This window comes from Solanum lycopersicum, chromosome 8, assembly GCF_036512215.1.
Source record: "Solanum lycopersicum chromosome 8, SLM_r2.1".
NCBI lineage: Eukaryota > Viridiplantae > Streptophyta > Magnoliopsida > Solanales > Solanaceae > Solanum > Solanum lycopersicum.
In genome coordinates, this window is record NC_090807.1 from 57,129,094 (window position 1) to 57,147,438 (window position 18,345).

General features: G+C 37.3%; 2 protein-coding genes across 5 annotated transcripts; one reads left to right on the forward strand and one right to left on the reverse strand.

The window, feature by feature from the left end:
• Nucleotides 1-8,713: 8,713 nt before the first annotated feature.
• LOC101259466 (lactoylglutathione lyase GLX1) lies at nt 8,714-14,107 on the forward strand. 4 transcript variants are annotated; one of them, XM_069288136.1, is made up of 9 exons: nt 8,714-9,006; nt 10,486-10,690; nt 10,788-10,912; nt 11,016-11,080; nt 11,392-11,604; nt 11,698-11,745; nt 12,518-12,625; nt 12,779-12,919; nt 13,837-14,107. In XM_069288136.1, the coding sequence occupies exons 1-9, from the start codon at nt 8,928-8,930 to the stop codon at nt 13,876-13,878; spliced, it is 1,026 nt and encodes a 341-aa protein (XP_069144237.1). In that variant the 5' UTR covers nt 8,714-8,927; the 3' UTR covers nt 13,879-14,107. The 4 variants fall into 4 exon arrangements, with proteins under 4 accessions (XP_069144237.1, XP_004245182.1, XP_010325103.1 ...); XM_004245134.5 differs by having other exon boundaries at nt 9,003-9,393; XM_010326801.4 differs by lacking the exons at nt 8,714-9,006; nt 13,837-14,107 and adding exons at nt 9,192-9,399; nt 13,749-13,819.
• Nucleotides 13,892-17,181, reverse strand: LOC101259774 (VAN3-binding protein). Its single transcript, XM_004245135.5, has 8 exons — nt 16,365-17,181; nt 16,189-16,254; nt 15,749-15,817; nt 15,306-15,678; nt 14,843-15,007; nt 14,714-14,763; nt 14,482-14,539; nt 13,892-14,392 (listed from the first exon to the last, which is right to left on the reverse strand). Exons 1-8 carry the CDS (start codon nt 16,644-16,646, stop codon nt 14,199-14,201), a joined length of 1,257 nt encoding a protein of 418 aa, XP_004245183.1. The 5' UTR covers nt 16,647-17,181; the 3' UTR covers nt 13,892-14,198.
• Nucleotides 17,182-18,345: the final 1,164 nt, after the last annotated feature.

Genomic DNA, 18,345 nt, shown 5'->3' on the forward strand with positions numbered 1-18,345 from the left:
ATTCTTCCAAAGTCTTGGGAGAGCAAAGTTGATGCCATTACTGAAGCTAAAGACTTGAAGGTGCTGACCATGGATGCCTTGATTGGCAATCTTAAAACACATGAGATGAATCGAAACTATGATTTGTCAAAAAAGGAAATCAAGAAGGACAAATCATTGATGTTGAAGTATAAATCAGATGAAGATTCAAGTGATGATGATGATATGGCATATCTCATCAGTAAATTTCAAAAGATTGTGAGAAAAAACAAAATGTATAAAAGAGGAATAAATGGGACTCGAAATGCTGCTTAAGGAGAAACTTGCTACAAGTGTGGAAAATCTGGACACTTCATCAGAGAGTGTCCTTTGCTCAAGACTGAAAACAAGGAACATCAAAAACACAGGGGTGACAAAGAAAACAGAAGGGACCTGGTACTTGGAAACAGAGATCGTAAAGCTGCTGCTGATATGGTTGTCAAAAGGGCTCTTGCTGCATGGGGGGATTCTTCAAGTGATTCAGAAGATCCTGATGAGCCAAAAGATGTGTCTATGGTTGCTCTGCATGAGGAGGAAATTGTCTTCAATGAAATATTTGCTCTCATGGCACACACAGAAAATGAAGAATAGGACAATCAGGTAACTCTTCTTGACATGAAAATTGACTTGGATAAATATTCTCTTAAGAAATTAAGAACCTTGGCAAAAGTCATGCTAGATTATGTGATAGATTTAACATCTGAAAGAGATGCCATGAATGCTGAACTTGAAATTTTAACTGAAAACAAAGTTCAATTTGAAGAGACAATGGCAAGAATGGTGTCTCTAGAGTTAAATAATTCTGAACTTAAGCATCAGTTGTGTCAGTTTACTGAAGAAGCTGAAAAGCTGAATGGAAAGCCAAACAGTTTGCAAGCTGAAATTCAAGAAAAATTGAAAAACCCCGAGACAAATCTCAGATTGTCACTTGAAAAGAATAACAAATTAGAACAGGATGTTGTGAAACTTAAGGAGGAACTTGAAAAATCTCTTAAGTGGACCAAATCCTCAAAACTGCTGTCAAATGTGACAAATCAGAGTAATTTCAATAAGAAAGGACTAGGAAGTCTAAACATAAGTCCTCCTTATAATCCTCACAGTAAGTATGTGTTTGTGTCTGACAATCTGTTGTGTCTGCATTGTGGTAAGAATGGACATTTGAAGAATGAGTGTGTTAGCTGGAAAAACTCATGTGAAAGATACTCTAATTATGCTGAAAGACAGAATGTACCAAATGAGAAACCTGGTCCTAAAGAACCTGTCTCAACTCACAGATTTTCAAAGAAAAAATCTGTTCCTGCTCCTAGGTCCTTTGTTAGAAAGATTCAAAGTCTACCATATTGGGCCAAGTACAATCTGATCACTCCTTTGTCTGCCTACTGGGAACTCAAGCTGAAATGGGTTCCCAAGCTTAACAAGTGATTTTTGGTGCAGGTGAGTGAGAGGGGCAGCAGTCAATGTTGGTATATGGATAGTGGCTGTTCTAAACATATGACTGGTGATGTAAAGAACTTTCTCTCACTCAAGACCCTCCAAGGTGGAGGTGTCTCATTTGGTGATGGCAAGAAGGGGTACATTTTGGGAGTTGGCAAAGTAGGAAGATCTCTTGAAGATTCAATTGACAGTGTTTACCATGTGGATGGGTTGAAGTACAACTTGCTAAGTGTGTCACAAATCTGTGACAAAGGAAATGAGGTCAAATTTACTTCTGAAAAATGCACTGTGGTGAGTTTAACTACAAACAAGGTAATTCTCACTGCACACAGAAGTAAAAATATGTATGTGGCAAACTTGGAAATCTCTCATGGAGATGACTTAACATGTCTCAGTGCTCAAAATGAAAATGCTGATCTCTGACATTGTAGGCTGGGACATGTGAGTTTATCTTTATTGAATAAGTTGATTTCAAAGGACCTGGTCCGAGGGTTGCTCAAAATGAAGTTTGTTGAAAATAAAATATGTGAAGCTTGTGTTAAAGGAAAGCAAATCAGATCATCATACAAGCCCAAGAATCAGGTTACATCATCAAGAACCTTAGAGCTGCTTCACATGGACCTTTGTGGACCCTTGAAGGTTCAAAGCAGAAATGAAAAGAAGTACATCTTGGTGATTGTTGATGACTATTCAAGATACACCTGGACGAGATTTTTGAGATCAAAGGCAGAGACAGCTGATGAACTGGTGGTGTTCTTCAAAATGATTCAAACCAAATTGAATCAAGTTGTTTGCAGCATTAGATCTGATCATGGGACAGAATTTGAAAACTCAACATTGGATAGATTCTGTATGGAAAATGGTACAAGCCACAACTTCTCTGCTCCAAGAACTCCTCAACAAAATGGAGTGGTGGAGAGAAAGAACAGAACCTTGGTGAACATTGCCAGAACTATGATTATTGAATCAAATCTTCCCCAAAGTTTCTGGGCTGAAGCTGTTAACACAACATGTCATGTTACCAACAGGTGTCTAATAAGAGCTGTGTTGAACAAGACTCCATACGAACTTCTCAACAACAGGAAGCCAATGCTGAACTATCTTAGAGCTTTTGGATGCAGATGTTTTGTGCTGAATAATGGGAAGGATGATCTGGGAAAATTTGATCCTAGAAGTGATGAAGGAGTATTTGTTGGATATTCTTCATCCAGCAAAGCCTACAGAATATTCAACAAACGAACATAATGCATTGAAGAAAGCATTCATGTTGTTTTTGATGAAAATGGAAGCTTGAAGAATGATGGATCAAATAATGATGATGATGTGCTCAAAATGCTAAAATCCAAGAAGATTGAAGGTGCTGAAACTGATGCAGATCAACAACTCAAAAATGATTGTGATGATCAGAATCACAGTCTACCTGAAGAGGATGCTGAGGTTGAACAGGATGATAGGGTACCTGGTACTACTCAAAACTCCAGCCAGAGTACATCAGACTCCCCAAATTATGACGTCACTCCTGATGAAGAAGATCATGATAATCTGCCAAATCAGTCTGCTGCAAGGTCAGATGGAAGCATAGTTCATCACACCCTCTTGATAATCTCATTTCTCCCTTGAATTCTGGAATTCAAACTAGATCAAAAACAAGAAATCTAGTTGCATTCTCAGCATTCATATCATCCATTGAGCCTAAGAATGTTAAAGAAGCATTAGGTGATGCGGACTGGATCAATTCTATGCAAGAAGAACTTCATCAGTTTGAAAGAAGTAAGGTATGGTACCTGGTTCCTCGACCTGAAGGCAGAACAATAATAGGAACCAGGTGGGTATTCAGAAACAAACTTGATGAAAATGGAGCTATTACTAGAAATAAATCCAGGCTGGTGGTGCAAGGATACAATTAAGAAGAAGGAATTGACTATGATGAGACTTTTGCACCTGTTGCCAGAATGGAAGCTATTAGAAACTTAATAGCTTTTGCTGCCTTTATGGGATTCAAGCTGTATCAAATGGATGTGAAGAGTGCATTTATGAACGGAGATCTCAAAGAGGAGGTATATGTCAAGCAACCTCCTAGTTTTGAAGATGCAGAGCTACCAAATCATGTGTTCAGATTGAATAAGGCACTATATGGTCTGAAACAAGCTCCAAGAGCATGGTATGAAAGGTTGTCAAAGTTTCTGCTGAAGAACGGTTTCAAAAGAGGCAAGATAGACAATAGCTTGTTCTTATTAAAAAGAGAACAAGAATTGCTTATCATTCAAGTTTATGTGGATGACATAATTTTTGGAGCTACTTCAGAACACCTCTGTGAAGAATTCTCATCACTGATGGGAAGGGAGTTTGAAATGAGCATGATGGGTGAGTTGACTTTCTTCCTGGGGCTGCAAATCAAGCAATCATCAAATGGAATTTCAATATGCCAGGAGAAGTACATCAAAGAGCTGCTGAAGAAATTCAATATGTTTGATTCCAAACCTATTGACACTCCTGTGGGAACAAATTCCAAGATGATAGTAGAAGAATCTGATCCCCTTGTGAATCAGACAATGTACAGAGGAATCATTGGCTCCTTGCTATATCTGACTGCTAGCAGGCCTGATATTGTTTACAGTGTTGGAATGTGTGCCAGGTTTCAAGCATGTCCTCGTGATTCACATCTGAAGGCTGCAAAACACATTCTCAGATACCTGAAGAAAATAGGGGACCTGGTTCTCTTTTATCCTGCAGGTGATACTTTTGATCTGGTTGGTTTTGCAGATGCTGATTTTGTAGGTTATCAAGTTGACAGGAAGAGCACCTCTGGAATGGCTCATTTCCTTGGATCATCACTTGTCTCTTGGGGCACTAGGAAGCAGAACTTTGTGGCTCTCTCAACTGTTGAAGCTGAATACGTAGCTGCTGCAGCTTGTTGTTCTCAATAGTTGTGGATCAGGCAACACTTAGAAGATTTTGGGATCCTCATCAAAGCAATTCCTCTAATGTGTGACAACACTAGTGCTGTGAGTATGGAAAAAAAACCCAGTTCATCATAAGAGAACAAAGCACATTGATGTTAAACATCATTTTTTGAGAGATCATGTTGAGAAGGGAAATATGTGCTCACATACTGTCCAACGGAGGAACAGATTGCAGACATCTTCACCAAGGCTCTCAGCAAGGATCAATTTGAGAGAAATCGACTAAAGTTGGGGATGTTGATCTCCAAGTGATGTTTTTAGCCTCCAACAGTAGAACTCCCTTGATGGTTAGAATTGCTGTGCAGGTATCCTTTGTGTGAATTTTAAATATTTGTACAAGATCACTTTTTGTACCTTTCGTAGGTATACTCTCAATAGGGACGTGCTCAGAAAAAGAAGAGGCTAGAACAATTAAGGAATGAAGTTAAGCTCTATCATGATACCTGGTACCTGTCCAGGTTAGCATTTTTACATTAAATTTAAACTAAAAAATTTGACCGTTGAAAATGCCACGTGTCAGTCATCGGTTACTCTGACCGATCAGTCTAATCGTTTCTCTCTCAAACGACGCATCTAATCAAGGACCTGGCACCTTTTCACGTCTTTTAAAAAGGGTCTTTTCTTCTTGAAACTCTCATCCGTCTCTTAACTTTATCTCTCTCATTTATCACAAAGGCCTCTCACATTCAAAGGCAAATTTGTCTTCATCTTCTTTTTGTTCTTCAACGACCCCTTCCAGTATCACAAATATGTCTTCTTCTTCATCTTCTTCTAAGCAAATGCTGGACGTACTTAGTGAAATTGCACCCCTTGCATTCTATTCTCCAACCCCTGCTCAAGCCAGCATTCCTTCCCCACCCAGTCCTCCACAAAATACTCCAGATAACCCTTTCTTCTCCATCGATCTAAACACTTCTACAGTACCTGGTACATGTGAAGACATGTTGCCTGACAACATGTTTGAGGGAGATCTACCAAAACACAGGGCTTCAGAGTCAAATATCCTAGCAGCGAGTGAGGAACTCGTGATTGAGAGCCTGGCAATGATGAGAGAAGAGGCCACAACAGAACACACTGATGCCCTGGAAAGAGAAGAGGTAAGGCCTTCTCAACCCATTTTTGATAAAACCCCAGATTTAGGGCGGTACTCTTCTTCCTCGTCATCTGAATCTGCAAGTGAGGAAGAACCATTAAAATGGAAGGTGGAGAGTAGAAAGGGGAAGGAAAAGGTTGTGGAGGAGGCTCCTAAGAGAAGACCTAATACAAGGTCTGCTGCACAAAAATTGATGGTGGATGCCTTGAAGGCAAGTGCACGATCTGCTGCTGCAGTCAGAAGTGCACGAACTTTCAAGGTATAAAATTTTAAGATACCTAAAGAAAAATTGGTTGAGTTGTCTGGAGAAGAGGTTGAAAAGAAAAATAACAAGAAGAAGTCAGAAAAGAAAAGGGAAAGGGTTACAAAGAAGGTTGAAAAGTCACAGTCAAAAGGGAAGAAATCTGAAAGGAAGAGGAAGCGGACACAGGAACCTGGTCCTCAAGCCAGGAAAGTTGAGAATGTCAACTTGCAGGAAGTAGTTGACAGTCTGAGGAACCAAGCAGTTCTCGCTGGAAGAGTGTTTGATATGGGGATTATTACTCTTCCGGGCATGGACTCTCTGCATGACATGGTGGAGATCCAGTCTTGGCTACACCTGTTCAACAAGAAATCCCCCATCCTCCATGAAGAAGAGGTTCGTGAATTCTATTACAATGTTCAATTTCTGGAAGATGGGAGTCTCCTCACACGCGTGAACAATGTTGCCATTTCTTTGAATGAGGAGGTGTTGGGCAAAATCCTCAGAGTACCTACATAGGTGGACCCGGTCCGTGCAGGGAAAAACTTGCTCTTCAGAATTTGCATCTCTGATTTCAAAGACTCCCACAACCAAGGTTGCTGGGATCTATAAGAAAATTATGAAGAGTGAGTATCAGCTGGTCTTCGAGTTCGTCAACAAAGTGGTTCTCCCTTGCACTGAAAAGAGAACACTTGTTACTGCTGCTGACTTGTACGTCATGGAGATGTTGTGCAGCTTTGCGGCTCTGAGCCTTCCTGGTCTTATGATTGAACACATTCACAAAACAGTTATCGAGAGGAAAGGAGTACATGGAATGGGGTATGGATACTTTCTCACTAAAGTATTCAAGCACTTTCAGATTCCTCTTGATATTGGAAAGGTGGGGACAGTTAAACAAACCATCTCTGAGCACACCTTGTTTGAATGTGAGTGTATTGAAGGCAGAGGTTTACCAAAAAGCAAGATGGCTCAACTTCTTGAGGACCTGGATCAACTTAAACACGAGATTGAAGACTCACTGTGCGGTTGAGTAGTAAAGAGGCTGAAATTGCTGTACTCAAAGCAGAGCTGCTTACTGCACAGAGTGAGGGACCTGGTTCCTCAGTTGTACAAGCCCTGGAGAAAGAGAACAATGAGTTGAAGGCGAAGATAACTGCCCTGCAAGAAAAGGCCATCAAGGATAATGATGCTGCCAATGCACGACTCACTCTTGTTATCCAGTCCCTATCCAAAACTCCCCCCTCTTCCTAAATTGTCAATCAATCCTTCCCTGTGTCTCTTTTGTTGTGTGGCTAATCATCGTGTTAATGGATTTTTAGTTTGTTTTTAATTTATTTATGTTATAGTGGCATGTTGGTTACTTTATTCCTTTCCTGTTCTTCCAATGTTCTTTTGTGACTGCTTTTCCTCTACTGTTTGATTGCTGATTCGCTCTGATCTTGTTCAGTATTTATGTTGACTCAATGGTTTACTGCATATCTTTTTTATGATGCCAAAAGGGGGAGGTAAACTGTAAGTAGCTAAATAAGGGGGAACATACTTTAAGGGGGAAATACAGTAAGGGGGAATACACAGTCAAGGGGAACGATTTTGGTGAAGATTTCAGATCATATCATTGTTTGTCATCATCAAAAAGGGGGAAAATGTTATTTGTAGTTTTGATGATTTGACAAACTTAGGGACCTCATAAAGGTACCGGGTTTTCTACTTGAGTATTGCAGGTGTATTGTTCAAAGTATTGCAGATGAAACAAAACTCAGGGACCTAGTAGAGGTACCAGACTCTCATGATGACGAGCCAGTCAACTGCCAGCTGGAGATGGTGCAGAAAGTAGGTGCACACTTCCCGATGGCGTCAGAAAGTGTGACCCTTCCAGCCAATGGCAAAGAAGTTTAGGAAAGTGACTTGTCCATATAAAAGGCACTTTCCTAAACACTTTTCTCTAGTTTTTGCAACTTGATAAACACTTTTCAAGAACTCTTGCAAAGGCTAATACAAAGCAAAGGCAGAATCATTCCTAGGACAACAGCAACATCTGGAGCTTTTCGTCTAGTTGTTTAGGAATTTATTCTCTTGTTCTTAAATTGTAAACCACTCCTAAATCTATAAAGGAATTGGTGTGTTGTGTTAAAAGTCTAGGTTGTCCAGGTGGGATAGCTTAGTGGGTAGATTGTTTTTCTACTTTGGCTTGTTGAGCAATAGAGGTCTATTGCTTAACGGTAAGATTGATAACTCTTTCTTACGTTTGGTGTAATCGTGTTTCGCTTTTGCTTTTGAAGATTAGTGAAAACGATTGAAAATCCTGTGAGACAGGTCGTGGTTTTACTCCCTTAAGCAAGGAGGTTTCCACGTAAAATCATTGTGTTGATTTTACTGCATTTAACTTTCTGGTAATTTTCTGAAGTAAAGTAAGGGACCTGGTCCATCACTTGTTAAGTGAAGACATACATTCTATCAATACTGTTCTTTAGATATACAATATGTAAAGAAAAACTAGGTCTATTATGTAAATACAAAATTAATTCTTTGCTCTTGCTGAAAATAAAACTCTTTCTACTCATATTTAAGTTTCAAACTCTTCTAATTATAAATTTTATCAAAATATCATTTTGATACATTCTTTAAAAATATTAATGATAAATATGAAAAATGCATAAGTATCCTCTCAATCTATGTCTGAAATTTCAGAGATACACTTATATTATACTAAGGTTTAATACCTCCTCAATTTATTTTATAAATAATTTTCTATCTCTTTTCGGCCTATGTGCTACATAGGCCAAAAAGAGGTAGAAAATTATTTATAAAATAAGTTTAGGGTGGTAATAGAACCTTAGTATAGTATAAGTGTGTTTCTGGAACCTCGGGCAGATATAGTTATGCTTAAATATGTAATTTTCCTATGATAAATATGTAATTTTACAAAATTTGCTTAAAACCTTTCTAAAGCATCCTTTATCTTTCATACACTAGAATTGTTCTTTTTCTCCAATCAGATTATAAGCCCTTAAATTCTATACTCATTTTTGTTAATTCATTTATCATATTCTTGTTCATATCTTGTTCATTATCATCCTTACATACCTTCCAAATTATTATCACAAATTGGGCAATTTTTGCTTAAGCTAATAAAATTGAGTTAGAAGATTTGATGAGATTTTTGTATTAAGTTGTTGAGATGAAATCAATAATAAAATGGGCAACACTTGGAGGGGTACTGATATTAATTGAGCTTCATTGCTCCTCAATTCCCATGGGTAATCCAATTGTTCGTTTGTTTTTTAAAATATTTCTCCCATTTCTGTTTACGTTAAATTCGTGTGTCTATTCAATTTATTTTAGTATTAATAAATACAATTATCTAGTATTTATTGTTGAGAGGTGACATGTATCGCAAAATTAAATTAAAAGGTATTTTATCCACACCCATACGTATAAGTTAGGATAAAGTTTGATAGATGGAGAGGACAGAGGTGTTACAGAAAAACTTGGTTTTAATTCAAAAGAAATGGCTCTACAAATATTTTCCCCAAAAATTCAACAGCCATTGAAGTCCATTTTTCCTTCTCCAACTAATAATGGATGCGGTATCATTGTGCCTTCTGCCTATAACTCATCTCGTAGGCTTGCTTTATTTCAACTCGGTACAGGTTCTTCCATTTCATTTCATCTTTTCTACTGCAAATTTTGCTGAAAATGCACCATATCTAGAATTGGTAGTGCTCAGAGCTAGATTTTAGATTTAGGTTTTCGTAGGTATGCGTACGCATTACTCTCTCCGGACTCTACTTGCAGGATTACACTGGGTTTTTTGTTGTTGTTTTTGAATTGGTAGTCAACTCATTACTATATGTAAGGTTCATGAGCCTACGATTGCACTTTGTGAAAATCACTTGGATGAAAGTTATTTGATTGATGGGTTTCATGATGATCTTTCAATTCTTAGAAAATTAGAAAATGTAGTAAACTTCATTGAACTGATGAACTAGCTATAACTGATCATTTGATAATAACATCATATAGGATGTCGATGTTGGATATTTTGTAATACATAGAGGTCTTAAATTGAACAAGACACATCTATTCATGAAAGAATATGATTGTTATGAAAAGTTATTTGTTCGTGAAAGAACTAACTCTTATAAAAAGTTATTTGTTCGTGAAAGAACATGACTCTCATGAAAAGTCCTTTTGATCGTGAAAGAACATGACTCTGATGAAAAGTATCTCTTAAGTTCTATAAATACAAGACTCTCTGGAAGTAGCCTAAAACAAAATCTGCATGCATAAACAAAGAGCTTTGCTGTATCCTGAAGGGATTTTTTTGAATTTATCCCAATACGTATATGGGCAATATCTCTTAAAAGAAAATGATTAGACGTCTCAAAGCCATCTTCTTCTTCAATTATATTTCCTATTATTTTCTAATAGTCGAGCGAGGTGTAGCAGAGAAATATGCAATAGAACTAGTTGAGCAAAACTAAGCTCACATAAAGCCTATTGTATAGTTGGTAATGTTCTCTTTGACAGCATCATACTGACAAATAAATGTAGGAGGTATCGTTTGTACCTGAATGAACACAAAGTTCTTTGCAAACCTCGTTGCACAAAAAATATCGATCAAGGGACTATAGTGCAGTTGAGATTTTGGATCTAACCATCACTTAGTTCAGACAGAATAAAGACTGAACAATGGTGTATTAGTAAATGACTTACTGAACTTCATTGTTATTCAGTCATCACCCAGTCACAATTATTTAATGGAAAAGCACCTGAATCTCTTAGTGCTGAAGGGAAAGTGATTGAAAGTGGAATGGTTGCTGAACTGGCGCAGTCAAATATTGCGCTAAATGATGAAACTGCATCAGAGTGGATCAAGAAGGACAAAAGAAGAATGCTTCATGTCGTTTATCGTGTTGGGAATTTGGACAAGACGATTAAGTAAGTTTACTTTTATGTAGAAAAAGTTTGAAGCTTCAATACTATGTTTCATATTACCAACTAGGTACCGGAGTCCAGAGTTGTTCTTGCGATACAGGTTTTACAGAGAATGCTTGGGAATGAAGCTGTTAAGGCAACGAGACATACCAGAGGAGGGCTATTCAAATGCTTTTTTAGGTTATGGACCTGAAGAATCAAATTTTTCCGTTGAACTTACTTACAGTAAGGCTCCTCATAGCTAGCAGTTGGCACGGTGCTTTCTTCGAAAATCATTTATTGTGCTTTAGGATGTTATAGTCGATGTACTTTACCCTGTTGCTTTCAGACTATGGAGTTGACAAGTATGACATTGGAACTGGTTTTGGTCATTTTGGAATTGCTGTTGACGATGTAAGTAGTTCATAATATGAAAAATTCATTGGTTCCGTTTATACTTCTCTGATGTCATACTACCAAGTAAACTAAGATCATGAAAGTTACAGGCATTTAGGGATGTTTCCTTGGAATTGATTATCTTTGCCTTTTTCCCTTCTTTGGTTGACGTTGATCTTGGTTTTAGAAGTTACTCTACTCATTACTAGCTGGTGACTATCATATATCTTTCCATGAGTACAGTGTTTTAGTCAGACACCTTTAGAAATATTCTAATTGTATTTCTTTCTCTTTTTTCCTTACAATTATTTTTTGAATTTTCCACATAGGTTGCTAAAATGGTAGACCTAGTAAAAGCAAAGGGAGGGAAGATTGTCCAGGAACCTGGTCCAGCTAAAGATGGAGGACCTATAGTTTCCCTCGTGGAAGATCCTGATGGCTACAATTTTGAACTATTAGAGAGAGGGCCTACTCTTGAACCTTTCCGTCAAGTAATGCTTCGTGTAGGAGATCTTGACCAGTCCATTAATTTCTATAAGAAGGTAAACTGATTAGCTGGATGAAAGTTCTGGTACAAACTTGTCGTTTTTTATTGCAAGAAACACTAAATCTTCATTGTTGATTAATTTTTCAAGGCATTTGGCATGGAGCTTCTTCGAAAAAGAGATAATCCGGACAACAAAGTGAGTTTTTAGGTGTTTTTGCAAATATACTTTCTGTGGTTATGTTGTTCTTGTTTGAATCTTATGCAATCGTCTTGTTGAGTAACAGAGAGTCCTATATTGGGTATAAAAGGCATCATCAATAGAGTCTATAAACATATTGGGTCACTCAATTCATGTGTTGAGGCTTTGGGTTAGATGCTTGGCTTATTGTATATCGTATCTGAGCCAACCTTAAATAAGCCTATCTTCTCTCTTCTTAGTCGGTATTAAACTAGAGGGGATTATAAGTAAGAAAGTGTGTGTAGTTATATATTGTCTCGTGTAAAAGGGCTTCGAAAGGGCTTTATAATGGAAGTTCATAAAGGTCTTAAATGTCACTCCACTCATTGTTTGTGATTTTTGATTGAATACTCTAATTCTTTCATTTGTTTAATTGTATGAACCACCTCATGTAAAATTTTAAGCTATTTGAGGGCGGCAATCTTAGTTTTTTGGTTTATGGCTGCAACACCTTTAATAAAACAACTTCTCATTGGTGTTTTCTTTTGCTCTTGGTTCTCTTCATCAATTTTGCAAACATACTTCATGTTCAATGTGGTGGACGATTTCTGCCATGCTAGTTTTGGTCGCTAAACTAGGATGGTTTTTGTTCTTATATTCTCCTTTAGATTTTATTAAAGTAATGCTTGCTACTTAATATATTGCATTTTTTTTTACTTGGACATTTTCTTAATGCTAGTTTATGGTTGTCCCTCTCTTCTGTTTGTTAATTATTAACACTTGTTCTCAGAACACAATAGCCATCATGGGTTATGGACCTGAAGATAAAAATACAGTTTTGGAGTTGACATATATGTATGGTGTCAAAAGCTATGATAAAGGAAATGGTTATGCTCAGGTAACGTCATTCAAATATGTAATTGTTCGATATAGTTTAAGACAAGTAACATTAACAAACTCATTCGAATTTATAATTGATCATAGATTCTTTCCCAGACTTGAGAAACCTCCGTAGATCTCAGCTTGTAAGGAACATTGCATGTCTTTGCAGATTGCAGTAGGAACAGATGACGTCTACAAGACTGCAGAAGCTATAAAACTGTATGGTGGGGAAATTGTACTTGAACCTGGACCTTTGCCGGGTATAAACACCAAGATCATGGCATGCATTGATCCTGATGGTTGGAAGACAGTAAGTCTTCGACAATTATGATTATTTTGGCATGAACTGGCAGATTTCTTTTGTCATTAGACAATGCACCAAAACTTGTTTCTAGACATCTCATGCTTTATTTTGTCAGAGTACTAGTTTAAAAGTATCCACAATTTGAAGGCCGATATCTACCTTCAACATTGACTATCTTCTAGCTTTACTTGAGGAAAGTGACAAAGACAAAAGTTATAAAACGATCAATCACTAAAAACTTCACTTCGTTGATTTTCACTCACACGAATTAGCTAGGACCGCGTAGAATAAACAATACCTCTAATCACTTAACCCCATACACTAGGTGAGAGAGAAAAACTGGTTATTCAAATCTGCAGCAGTGACATTATTTTCTTCAATGTGTGTAAAACAGATGACACTAGATTGCCTAAAAGATTCATATGTTAATTTGACCAACTAAGTCTTTGGTGTAGCATGGCAGTCAGCACCTATTGAACTTAGGAAAACCAGATGTTATTGTTTGAGAGGATTCAAATTCGATCGCTGAAACATTATTTCTGCAATAGTAAAACCGAAGTATATAGGATAATATCTAGATCTGTTCAATTGAGACATCGCTAAATGGCAAAAGCATACACCACTATAAGATTGGTGATTGGTGTAAGGTTTCCGGCTAGTGAAATGATGTCATGTTAGAATCAAGTTAGGGAGGACTACTTCAAACCATGTAGCAGAGATGGAATAATATGCTTAATTTCAGTGTAAAACACTTGATAGGTACCAGAATAGGAAGGATAAAAGTTTTTTCTTTATTTGCTTTCCATCTTAGTCATTCACATTTGTCGTCTAGCAGGTTTTTGTTGATAATGCTGATTTTATGAAGGAATTAGAGTGAACGTATGCAGTACTAACCCAAATATCTCACATTTGTCGTCTTGCAGGTTTTTGTTGATAATGCTGATTTTATGAAGGAATTAGAGTGAACATATGCAGTACTAACCCAAACATCTCAATCTTTCAGTTTCTGAATAATTTGTCACAATTTTTCCGGTGATATTATCCATTATCCAGATAATCTATTTCCGGCTTGAACGATGGATAGTTTTACTTATATAAAAACAACCATGAATGGCTCATTGTATTGCCATTTTCAAATATGTAATCTATCCCTATACAGATGTACTAGCTTAAATCAATCCATTGCTTCTCTGATTTGATGCTGTATTTTAGAGTTTAAAAGTCACACATTGTCAATTGCTCTAAAAACTACTGTTTTGTTCTCTTCTGGAACGTTCATCCAAAGTCATGTCATGGTCATGCGGCAGCACAAGATTTGTTGAATCCCATCCACCCACATTTGTTTCTCCCCTTTGTTTCTGCATTCAAATTCAATCATCCTGTCAGCAGTTTGTATCCCGAAGTAGCACTTCTGCTCGTCATGTTCCTCATCTCGTCCAAGCCATGCTGGTACGTCACAACAGACTCCAGAGACCACACCTGGGCCCTCATCAAGCACCAATTTAGATGAAAGTGTAATGGATCACATACACAATTTGATACTAGAGTGAGTATTGGTTTGTGCTTACATTCCTTTTTCTTTGTGAATGTTCCTCCCATATGCTTGCTTTTCATTTTAGCTATCACCTGCTAGCAAGATTCATATTTGCACTTCTGTTATGATAATATAGGCAAAACATGAAATAACAACCATGTAGGGGTGCACATGTAAAGTTTGTTGCTTTTAATCTAACTGCTTAAAAGATGTTCACGTTTCTAATAGACAGTCTATCCATTTAAATAGTATACTCTGCATATTACCTGCCAATCTGAGTTTATGGTGAAAGAGACTTGTTTCCAGTGTAGATCTCCTGCATGAACAGAAATATTGTTGAAAAAACAGCTGCAATATCTCCAGAAAGATAAGTGTAGTTCCTCGATTTATTTTACCTTTTCTTGTACGTTTGAGCAGTTCTCCCCCTTTGGCAACAAAACTAAGAGCTGCTGTAACAGTTGCTTCTTTGTTACCTTCGACACCCTCATCAGCTAGAGCAATAGCTGCAGCTCCATTTCCTTTCTGTAGCCTCGCCCTTAGAGTAGCTGCACCTCTCAATGCTGTAATTGTGAATGCCAATGAGAGAAATCAGTATTACCAGTTTAAGCTTTCTTATGTTATGAAACTGTTGAGCAGAGTTGTTTGCATCCCTATAGATAGCAACAGCTGGAAAATGAAGAGTATGAAATTATGTTCCGTTAACATACAGCAGTCTCATGGTCCAAAGGAGATTGGCTTGACTATTATGCAAAGATTTCACGGTAAAGAAGAATGCAAAAGCTGTATTTCATTGTCAAATTGATTGGTGATGTGGTCTCTTTTAGATTGATGGTCCACCGAGACCAGTTGGATTTATACCTGTAGCAGCCCCAGCTGTTAGAGTCATGATGTCTCCACTAGTTCTTGCATTGATAGCTGAATTTACAACTGATAAGATTTGATCCTGCTCAGCACCCATATCCTCTGCAATTTCAATACAGTGGGATGCAACTAAAGCTGCTGCAGATGCAATTGCAGTTGACATCTTTGAAGACGTGTTGTGTTTGGTTATGGACTGCTCTGGAGAAGTTACTGATAAGGTTGCAAGAGCAGCCACTGCAGCTGCAACCCCCGCTACTGAAACTGCTGCATGCACCTGGGCACTGTGAGTTCTAAGCTCTTGTTTTTTCTTTTCTTTTTGATCTTTCAGCCACCTACCCATTGTCTTGCCACGCATCACGGTCCTGTAGAGCTGCATCATGGCAGTTTAGTCGTGATTGTTCAGACGAATCAGTAAAGTTATTGTCAAAATAATTGTATACCCCAGCTTTCAGCAAATGATGACTGGAGAGGAAATCTGAATTGAGTGCCTGATGTAGTAAAAACAATTCCTGCACATATCAATACAAGTATAGTTATTCAGCTGAGAGTTAAAGAATGATTTGGGGGACAAGGAAAAAATTGAGTGTATTCCCATCAACCTAGAGGGCACTCCAATATAAGTTTTCCATCTACTTATTTGGATTCACAAAATGATGATGAAGACTTTGTGGTCGCTTTTTTAGCCAAACACGTGCTTCATTATTGTAGTGCCTAATCTGTATTATTGTAATTCAGCAAAATGGCTCATCACTACTGTTACTTCTCTAGCCTATTATAATTTCAAAGAGTGGAGTAAATATCCAAAAATTTTAGTTGCAGTCATGCATGTGTTAGATAGATAGAACCCCTTCCCCCGTCTTGCTTCTCCGTTTGCTTTTACCTTTGTGTCATCACTTCCCCTTGGAGAAACTGGAGGGCTATCAGAGTTGGGTAGTGGTTGTTCTTGCTGCAGTACAAAGACAATAAACGTAGAAACTTGTAAGCAATTAATGAAGTAAGCATTTCCATAACAGTATAAATGAGCAAAACCACAAGCTTGAACGAAGAGATGTTTACAGGTTCCTCCATAATCGAAGTCTTTCCATGTTGCCCTTGTAATGAAGAGAATGACATCTTCTCATCTACATAACTTGTTTGTTTTGTGTGAGAAAGAGCTTTAGAGAGTTCCTTAGCTGACAGACTCCATGATCTTGCAAGGAACTCCATAGACTCAGTAGGAGTTTCTGGTGGAGGGCATGCCCCTGGTAGCCAATTTGTTGCACCGTCTTCATCGATCCCTTCCAACCTATTTGATTTGCATTTAACACCACAAGAGCTCACCTTCTCCATTATAATCATTCAAAAGGAGGAGATCAGTGAGTTATTAACTAGTACAAAATTTGTGAATGTTTTTTAACTTGTTACTGGACTTACTTTATCCTATATCAATCTTCTGATACCGAAGAAAGTTAACATAGTATACAAGTTGTAGGAAGCAGTATGGTTTATATAATGCTGATGAGGTATTAGATATAATAATTTATCCTGTGTTTGGTTGGAGATATTAGGCAGTCTTCGGATTATTTATTCCACCATTTATACCTTAGTGTATATGGAATAACTTATCCCAGGACAACTTGTCTAGTATAATTAACCCCGCGGATAACTTGTTCCCAACCAGCGACCATAGTAAAGTTCGAGGGTCCTTTGAAATCTTAAAAATTCAAAAATAAGCTGAGTTAAGTGAAAGACTAGAATACATATATTCTAAAACTGGATATGGAGAGGTCCCAGTTTTAAAGTTCATATAAACTTTGTCTCCAACTTCCCTTTGTCTTTCTTCTTTTTACATAAAAGGGTTTAAAAGATTAGTTCTTGAACGGCGGGCTTCATCATGACTAACAAATAGGGACCCTTGAGTTATAATCCTATTTTTGAAGTTAAAAAAACTGTTAAAATATATGGTGTGTGAAGCACTAGATGATCAAAGGGGCAATTTGCTTTTTCTTATACATTTTAAGCTAAGTGGTGAAAGATGGAATTGAATTTCTTATAACGATTGTTCGAAGTGGCTTTTTTTTTCCTTTTGGTTTTTCAAAAGTAGTACTTAACCCAAAATGAATTCAACTGTAGTTTGTTTAAAGTGACATATTCCTTTTTCACACGTGCTTTGAAATGCTTTTCTTGAGCTGGGACTTTACGAAAATATTTTATCTTCATAAGATAGGAATAAGGTTTGAGTACACATCACCCTTTTTAGACCTCACTCATGAGATTATATTGTTACCGTAGCTTACTGTGATATATCCTTTGCCTTGAGAAATAATGGAGATGAAAAACAAGTGCTAATCAGCATGGCGAACCAATACTTTTCTTTTGTCATGCTTAGTAAAGTAACGTTTTGCTAAATTTCAGGCTATATAATAACACTACGTATGGCTATATGAGCATTAACAAAAACACCCAAAAGCAATAATGATTGGATAATAGAGAAATTTGGTACTTAAAAATGGTGTTTTGTGACTCCAAGGCAATCGACAAATAGAGAAAGCATATCTCTTTAATTGACACTTTCATCATTACTATGTGTCTAATCATGTCTTAAGAGATGGCAAATGGAGCACTAAGTCCTTGGAGGTCCCAACTTCACCTTAATTATCACTTTATTATTACAAGTTTAGGAAGAGCCATTTGCCTTTAATTTTTTGTGATTCCCTAATAGTAGAGACGTTGATTTAGTAGGCGCAGCGTGTGGAAAAGAAAAGTGTGTTTGGTGCTTATATTTGGTATGTACTAAAATTGTTTTATTTCATCGTCAGCGATTGTATATGATTATAGTATCTCTAAAATCAGTTGCTGAAGAGAAGGGTGACGTTTGGTAACATTAATATATATGTTCCTTGATAATACATAAAAATAAGTGTATAGCATCAAAGAATATATTCGAATAGATGTAAAACCAATTGATTTCTTCCCGTTTTAGTATTTCGATTAATTAAGCATACACATCCATATTTGTCCAGAACATTTTGCTCTTCTGGGTGACACAGCAACAAAT

Bases quoted from the DNA above. Each gene is read 5' to 3' on its own strand.
- LOC101259466 (XM_010326801.4), top strand. From the start codon at position 9,258: ATGGCTCTACAAATATTTTCCCCAAAAATTCAACAGCCATTGAAGTCC. The intron at 11,605-11,697 runs GTAAACTGATTA...TAATTTTTCAAG, and splicing joins CCATTAATTTCTATAAGAAG to GCATTTGGCATGGAGCTTCT. The intron at 12,920-13,748 runs GTAAGTCTTCGA...GTCGTCTAGCAG, and splicing joins ATCCTGATGGTTGGAAGACA to GTTTTTGTTGATAATGCTGA.
- LOC101259774 (XM_004245135.5), bottom strand. From the start codon at position 16,646: ATGATTATAATGGAGAAGGTGAGCTCTTGTGGTGTTAAATGCAAATCA. The intron at 14,764-14,842 runs GTAAAATAAATC...CTGTTCATGCAG, and splicing joins GCTCAAACGTACAAGAAAAG to GAGATCTACACTGGAAACAA. The intron at 14,393-14,481 runs GTAAGCACAAAC...ATGAGGGCCCAG, and splicing joins ATTCACAAAGAAAAAGGAAT to GTGTGGTCTCTGGAGTCTGT.